The 8,119-nt window shown below is 46.8% G+C and overlaps 1 protein-coding gene across 1 annotated transcript; it reads left to right on the top strand.

Annotated features, from left to right (window-relative positions):
* Positions 1-822: 822 nt before the first annotated feature.
* Positions 823-6,946, top strand: ZNF662 (zinc finger protein 662). Its single transcript, XM_025377360.1, has 4 exons — positions 823-1,259; positions 2,860-2,940; positions 3,255-3,278; positions 4,295-6,946. Exons 1-4 carry the CDS (start codon positions 995-997, stop codon positions 5,320-5,322), a joined length of 1,398 nt encoding a protein of 465 aa, XP_025233145.1. The 5' UTR covers positions 823-994; the 3' UTR covers positions 5,323-6,946.
* The last annotated feature ends 1,173 nt before the right edge of the window (positions 6,947-8,119 follow it).

Genomic DNA, 8,119 nt, shown 5'->3' with positions numbered 1-8,119 from the left:
GTCTCCACAAGCCCTTATCTTAACTGAGACATCCCTTTCTATTGATTCTAAGTCTTTAGACAATAACTTAACTGTTTTAACCAATTCCTACTCAGAAAATCTTTGAATCCACCTATGTCCTGAAAGCCTCCTCTTCCAGTTGTCCCACCTTTCCATACCAAACCAACGTACATCTTACATGAGTTAATTGATGTCTTATGTCTTCCTAAAATGTGTAAAACCGAGTTGTAGCCCGACCACGCTGGGCACATGTTCTCAGGATCTCCTGGGGCTGTGGCACGGGCCATGGTCACTCATATTTGGCTCAGGATAAATCTCTTCAAATATTTTACAGTTTGACTTTTCGTGGACAATTCTACAAATATTTCTTGGCAGTTAAAGAAATTACTCCCCAGGAGGTGCTAGACATCGGGCGCATGTTAGAGGCACAAAGATGAGAATGTTAAAAGACATAACATAAAATACAGGTCTGCTCTGGGAATGTAGAAACTGGTAAAAGGAGAGATAAAAGAGAAGGTGCAGTCCAGTGAAGTACCCGCTATCTCCTGTCAGCAAATACCTGTCCACCCAGGTGCAGCGAACTGGAGAGGAAGGGATGGCCTAGAGCGCCGGGGACGGAGTCCTCCCCAGCCGCCTGCACCCCTACCCCGGTAGCGGCCCCTGGGATCGTCTGTGTCTCCAGGAGAACCGGACCGCTCTCCCCTCCCTTCCAGAGCTAGAAAGGAGGACCACAGAGACGCGGCGCCCTCCGCCGTCCTAGAGCAACCGGAGCCGCCCGAGCCCCGGACTCCCGGATGCGGGGGTCTGGTTGGCTAGGAGCACGAGGAGTTGGGCGTGGGGCTGGCAGGGAGCGGAGTCGGGGTCTTACTCAGATGGCTGCAGGGCTCAGGGTAGCCGTGTCAGACCTGCCCAGGTCCAGAGCGCTCCTTCCTGACCCCAACAGCCTCCGGTCGGGTCTGGCGCGCGCTCGCTTTCCCAGAGGGCGACCCGGGCTATGGCGGCAGCGGCCCTGGCGAGCAGGACACGCCTCGGCCCTGACCTGGAGCTGCTGCCGGGACAGCCGGCGCCGCCCCGGGCGCGCCCGGTGAGTGCGGGGCCGGAGCCTGGAAGCAGGCTTGGCCCTGCCCTGGGTTCTAGGCCCGGAGACGGGTGGTGCGGCGGCTGGGAAATGGGGTTACAACCCAGAGTGAGGGGCCTCGAGGGACAGGCAGCACAGCGGAGTCGACACCCCCGGGACATGAGCCTCAAGGAGAGCAGACGTGCAGCGGCACGTGGTTGAGCCAACTGCTGGGGCAGAGCGCACAGGGTGCCGCGGGGGGCGATGAATGGCCAGAATTTCAGAGCCACCTTTACAGAGCTGGTTATGTTTGAGCTGGGTATTAGGTTGAAAAGGAATTTGCAATGCAGGATCAGGAGGGAAGAACTGGATCTTCAGGCAAGAGTAGCCGCAGGTGCAAGGGCACAGAACAGGGCGAGGAAAGAATTTGGTTTCCCAATGGAATGGTGACAGGATAGGGGATGAGAGTGGTGGTGGCTGATGATCTTGGCCAGGAAAGCTGGGTCTGTGAGTAGTAAATGGAATTGTCTGTAGTGCAGAGGAATGTGGACTCTATTAGGCAGACAAAGGTGAGCCAGCCAAAGCCTTGGAGCCCTGGAGTGCTGGATCAATAGCTGTGGAGACTTTGTAGTGCACAAGGACTGACGTGCAGTGGACCAGAATGGGCTCCTCCACAATATGGAGACTAAGACCCTGAAGGAGGCAGTAGCTGAGAATTACAGGAAGTCTCAAAGGCTGGAGGTGAGCAGTATTTGTTTCTTAAGGAAGAGGATAAGAGAAAGAAGGTGCAGGAGCTGAGACTCCTAGAGATATAGAAAATGGGAACATGGAGATTGGGACGTGGGGAAGCAAGTGAGGTGGGATCTTTGTGAGAGTGTGTTGCGAGTCGGGGGGTGCAGGGATTAAAGTCACAACGAGGATCTGTCCTGTTGAGTACAGTGTCCAGGGCAACCTGAATGTTCTGAGGAGCCCCAGCTGCCTCTGTGGCTAGTGGCAGTAACTGGGGAGGACAGAGGAGGAAGAGTCCTACACAGGGGCAGCAGCGGTAGGAATGGGACGGAAGACAGTGTGGCATAACAGGCAGGAGTCAAACAGGCCCGGGTTCTGTCTCAGTTCTGGAACTTTGGGGGAAGTTCATCTCTCTGAGTCTCAGTTTCCTCTTCCATCTCGCCCGGCTATTTTTTTTGTATTTCTTAGTAGAGACGGGGTTTCACTGTGTTCGCCAGGATGGTCTCGATCTCCTGACCTCGTGATCCGCCCATCTCGGCCTCCCAAAGTGCTGGGATTACAGGCTTGAGCCACCGCGCCCGGCCTGTTCCAGTATTTTCTATCCTTTATTTTATTATTATTATTTTTTTGAGACAGAGTATTGCCCTGTCGTCCAGGCTGGAGTGCAGTGGCACAATCTCGGCTCACTGCAACCTCTGCCTCTCGGGTTCAAGTGATTATCCTGCCTCAGCCTCCTGACTAGCTGGGACCACAGGTGTGTGCCACCATGCTTGACTAATTTTTTTTGTATTTTTAATGGAGATAGGGTTTCACCATGTTTGGCCGGGCTGGTCTTGAACTACTGACCTCAGGTGATCCACCGACCTTGGCCTCCCAAAGTGCTGGGATTACAGGTGTGAGCCACCATGCCCAGCCTATCCTTATTATTCTATACCTTCAAATTGCTGCTTATCTATGTTACCAGTCTTTTCACCCACCTTTATTCTCTCCCTACCACTTCCATGTCTGCTCTTTTCCTGATGGGCCTCACTCCTCTGACTGAACCAGCCTTATTTGTATCTTGACCCTGGCAGGATATCCATTTCTAAAACCTGCTGGGATTTCCCATCTTGAGCAGGTGGAAGAGCCATTAAACCTGAAACTGCAAGAAGAGGGTCTGGCCGGGCGCGGTGGCTTAAGCCTGTGATCCCAGCACTTTGGGAGGCCGAGACAGGCGGATCACGAGGTCAGGAGATCGAGACCATCCTGGCTAACACGGTGAAACCCCGTCTCTACTAAAAAATACAAAAAAAAAAACTAGCCGGGCGAAGTGGCGGGCGCCTGTGGTCCCAGCTACTCGGGAGGCTGAGGCAGGAGAGTGGCGTGAACCCGGGAGGCGGAGCTTGCAGTGAGCTGAGATCCGGCCACCGCACTCCAGCCTGGGCGACAGAGCCAGACTCAGTCTCAAAAAAAAAAAAAAAAAAAGAAGAGGGTCCAAGCCTAATTTGTCCTGGTAAGTGAGAGGGAAATGAGCATTCTTCTCTCAGTCACACCTTTTCCTGTCTTTCTTTTATAAGATGTAAAAGTCCATTTTGCCATTCATGTTCTAAACAAATTTGGGGGCCAAATCCCCAAATCAGCCAATTAAGAGAAAACTTAAACCCTAAGCTTCCAACTTTCATTAGGACAAGCTCAATTAATTAAATTAATTAAATTAGGATGGGTCTTTTGTCTTAGGCTTAAACTGAACAGATGGCCTGCCCCATCTGGCTGCTATGATCACCCAATATTTTTAATGTAGATGCTGTGTTTTACTCATTGTGTTAGTTGTTAGGGATAAAAAAAATCAAGTCATATATGGCCCTTATCCCGGAAGGACTCACAGTCTCATGGGACATTATACATAAATTTATAATTACAGAAAAATGATGAAGCTGTAACAGAATAAGACACTATGAGAACAAAGAGGAGGGAGTCTTTGCCCAGTTCTGCCTGGAGTAGTTTGAGAAGGCACTTTCCATGGTTTCATGGTGAACTTGGTGATTGGATTGAAAGAGAAGACTATACTTCCTTTTAGTGTTGAAAAATATGAGGAAGCTCATTCTTGCTACTGTGTGCTGTGTGTGACAAGCCCAGGTTCCCAGGTATACTACTAAGGATTCCTTATTTCTGAACAGGTCCTCTGCCCTAAGTCCTGGCCTGTTCTTCTCATGTTACAAACTGTACTCAGCTACCTAGGAAGAATTCTGACTTTGTTTTCCTTAGATTCAATTCATCTGTTTTCTGAGAGCCTACTCTGGTACTTGGTTTGGTGCCAGGAATCATAGCCCTCAGGGATTCTATCTAGTTGTTGTCTTTACTTTTGGTTTCTTTCTGTGTATTAGCCTTGTTTTTGCCATTTTCAGCTAGGACAGGGCCACTGAGACAGGTGGCAGTTGGAGAGAAGTGGACGTATTAATACCACTTGGTGACCTTTGTCACTCTGTCATGGATAATGATGACATTTGAAGCTCTGATTTCTTTTTTCAGAGGGTGTGTTGAAGAGGAAGAAAGAAGATTTTATTCTGAAGGAGGAAATTCTTGAGGAAGCACAGGACCTCATGTTCCTATCAAGTGGACCCCGGTGGTGTGGATCCCAGGAATTATGGTTTGGGAAAACCTGTGAAGAGAAAAGCAGGTTAGGGAGATGGCCTGGTTACCTCAATGGGGGAAGTATGGAAAGTTCTTCAAATGATATTATAGAAGTGATTGTCAAGGATGAGATGATCTCAGTAGAAGAGAGTTCAGAGAATACTGATGTCAATAACCTCCTTGGTATACATCACAAAATTCTAAGTGAGCAAATATTCTATATATGTGAGGAATGTGGCAAGTGTTTTGATCAAAGTGAGGACTTTGATCAACACCAGAAAACTCATAATGGAGAAAAGGTCTATGGATGTAAGGAATGTGGGAAGGCTTTCAGTTTTCGATCACATTGCATTGCACATCAGAGAATTCACAGTGGGGTGAAACCCTATGAATGTCAAGAATGTGCTAAGGCCTTTGTTTGGAAGTCAAACCTGATTCGTCATCAGAGAATACATACTGGAGAGAAACCCTTTGAATGTAAGCAATGTGGGAAGGGCTTTAGTCAGAACACAAGCCTTACACAACATCAACGGATCCACACTGGTGAGAAACCATACACATGCAAGGAATGTGGGAAAAGCTTTACTCGAAACCCAGCCCTTCTTCGACATCAGAGAATGCACACTGGGGAGAAGCCTTATGAATGTAAGGACTGTGGGAAAGGCTTCATGTGGAACTCGGATCTTTCTCAGCACCAGAGGGTCCACACTGGGGACAAGCCTCATGAATGTACTGACTGTGGGAAAAGCTTCTTTTGCAAGGCACACCTTATTCGACATCAAAGAATCCATACTGGGGAAAGACCCTATAAATGTAATGACTGTGGGAAGGCCTTCAGTCAGAATTCTGTCTTAATTAAGCACCAGAGGCGCCATGCTAGAGAAAAGCCCTATAACTGTCAAATCTCTCACCTTATTGAACTTTAGAGAGTGCATAATGGTGATACTTGTTTATAATTCTTATGCTGCAGGAACCCCAGAGAGAAAATGAGATGACTGTTCACAATTTGCTGTAACCCTTAACTTTAATAGCCAGTATTATCTTGCCGTTTTGAGCATTTAGTCTAGCAAGACTGGTCCCCCTGTTCTATGATGTTTATACAAGGCATCATTTAGTTGGGCAGCTACTCTGTATCAGGTGCTAACCACTTTACATACATTATGCATAACAATCCTATTAAGGTAGGTGCTCTTCTCCCTGTTTTACAAATGAGAAATCTGAGTTGAAACAGGTTATAAAACTCATTCAGGGTTGTTCAGTAAGTTATAGAGTTGAAATTGGAGCCAGGCCTTTCTGACTGCAGAGTTTACTGTTCTTTACTTAATTGTACATATTTATGTCTCTGCCCGTTTTGATTTGCTTATTTTCCTGTGCTTCTAGTTTCCCTTCATCACTCAGATCCAGCTCCTTCATCTAAGCAGATCTCTCTTCCTCTTCTACTTGTAATCAGTACCACCCAAGTTAGTATTTAATTATGTGCCATCTTATATTTTTCTAATAGTCTTAAGTCTCTTAGTCTTAACCCCAGCTAAATGACTCTGAGGACCAACACTGCATTTCTTTTGTTTTTCAAATCCTGAAACATTAATCTTTGACTAGATATAACATGCTCATGATAAAAAAGAATTGAAATAGTTGAAAAGGGTGTTCAGTGAAAAGTAAATTTCCTTGTCATTCCTATCTCTTGAGTTCTCCCCAGAGGCAATCACTGCTACTGGTTGTGTATCTCTGTAGATACTCTTTGTATACAAGTGTTCATTAGTACTGCTTTTCATAACTCTGTCTCACTGAAAACCTTATTTGATGGAAGCAACATTGCAGTTACATTATCAACTCTAGGACCTTTTCTTCAGAAGTTACTTTCCTTTTGAGGCCACCAAATTTAGGGAAACAGCAGAGGGTAATCCAGGTCTTTTTTTTTTTTTTCTAATTTTTTTGTTTTTGAGACAGAGTCTTGCTCTGTTGCTCAGGCTGGAGTGCAATGGCGCAATCTCAGCTCACTGCAAACTCCACCTCCCGGGTTCATGCCATTCTTCTGCGTCAGCCTCCTGAGTAGCTGGGACTATAGGTGCCCGCCACCATGCCTGGCTAATTTTTTGTATTTTTAGTAGAGACGGGGTTTCACCATGTTAGCCAGGCTGGTCTCGCTCTCCTGACCTTGTGATCCACCTGCCTCGGCCTCCCAAAGTGCTGGGATTATAGGCCTGAGCTACCACGCCTGGCCAATTCAGGTCTTAAGAGACCTGATTGCCTTTGTTTTATCAGACATCATTCTGGGATTGGGAATATGTAAACTCAACTGGAGATTTTTTTCATAAAAATTTATATAGTTCCAGCCCCTCTCATTGCTTTCTATCCTAAATCCTCTCCCAGTCTGTGCATCCTTCACTACCATGATAGCCTACATTCTGATAAGCTGTGAGGCCACTGCCAAGGGAGGGAGAAATGGTCACTTTATGGTGGTGGTTAATGCTTTGTTAGATAGCTTCATCCAGTCAATAGTTGAAAAGTTTTCACATAATCCAGTATCGGCATCAAAGTCAGAAATGCCCTCCCTAGGTCCAGGACCAGAGATAAAACAAACATGAGGAACATGTAGAGTCTACACAGGAAAGTTAAGAATTATAGAATTAACGGCCGGGCGCGGTGGCTCAAGCCTGTAATCCCAGCACTTTGGGAGGCCGAGACGGGCGGATCACGAGGTCAGGCGATCGAGACCATCCTGGCTAACACGATGAAACCCCGTCTCTACTAAAAGATACAAAAAACTAGCCGGGCGTGGTGGCGGGCGCCTGTAGTCCCAGCTACTCCGGAGGCTGAGGCAGGAGAATGGCGTGAACCCGGGAGGCGGAGCTTGCAGTGAGCCGAGATCGGGCCACTGCAATCCAGCCTGGGCGACAGAGCGAGACTCCGTCTCAAAAAAAAAAAAAAAAAAAGAATTATAGAATTAACTAACTACTTGAAATCAGGAGTTTATAAAACAACATTTTTAGAAGTGGTCATCTTTTATTGGTTTCCATCATCTCTTCCCCTTCCCTCTGGGAACAGTTACCCAGGTGTTCTTTGGGAAGGTATCCTTTCTCAGCTATGTGGTTTAGCACCATCACCATCTTCATGAGTGGACCCTGTTTGGCTTGTGTCAATCAGCTTATCCCATCCCCTTGGCCACAGAGCCATTGTGATATGAGGAGATACTGGGTTTTCTGGAAAAGAGAGGCTTTTCTTCATTGAGAGCTACCAGAGGAGATATTATCTGTCCTCTTTGTGGCACATAGGAAAATGTGAGGCCTAGAATTATAGCAACTTTTTTTTTTCTATTAAAAGGGGAGATTCTCAAGCTTCCAGGTGCTACCATATGGAGCCTGAGGATTAAAGCCAATACCAAAGAAGACAGTGATTAAACAGAGAGAAACTAGGTTCTTGGTGACATCTTTTGAGCCACTAGACCAAGCCTTACCTGAAGCAGACCTACCTCAGAACTTTTCAGCTATGTGAGCCAATAAACATCTTCTGTCAAACGCGTTAGAGTTGAGTTTTCTGTTATTTGCAACTTAGCCACACTAATACTGTCTTATGTTTGAAATCATTGTTTTCTCATACAGCTCCTCAGTGTCACCTTTTCCTCTTGCTTAGTAGTTTCATAAGCTCCTCAGTTTTATCTCAGTTGCTTGGAAGTTGAGCATCTAAATAGGTGGCTCTTGCTGGGTGTGGTGGCTTACACCT

This window comes from Theropithecus gelada, chromosome 2 (genome assembly GCF_003255815.1).
Source record: "Theropithecus gelada isolate Dixy chromosome 2, Tgel_1.0, whole genome shotgun sequence".
Lineage (NCBI taxonomy): Eukaryota > Metazoa > Chordata > Mammalia > Primates > Cercopithecidae > Theropithecus > Theropithecus gelada.
This window is presented reverse-complemented; position numbering and strand designations above follow the sequence as displayed.

Excerpts from the sequence above, each read along its gene's own strand:
- ZNF662 (XM_025377360.1), top strand. The coding sequence starts at position 995 with ATGGCGGCAGCGGCCCTGGCGAGCAGGACACGCCTCGGCCCTGACCTG. Across the intron at positions 1,260-2,859 it reads GAGCCTCAAGGAGAGCAGAC|GATATCCATTTCTAAAACCT; the intron begins GTGCAGCGGCAC and ends TGACCCTGGCAG. Across the intron at positions 3,279-4,294 it reads TCCAAGCCTAATTTGTCCTG|AGGGTGTGTTGAAGAGGAAG; the intron begins GTAAGTGAGAGG and ends TTCTTTTTTCAG.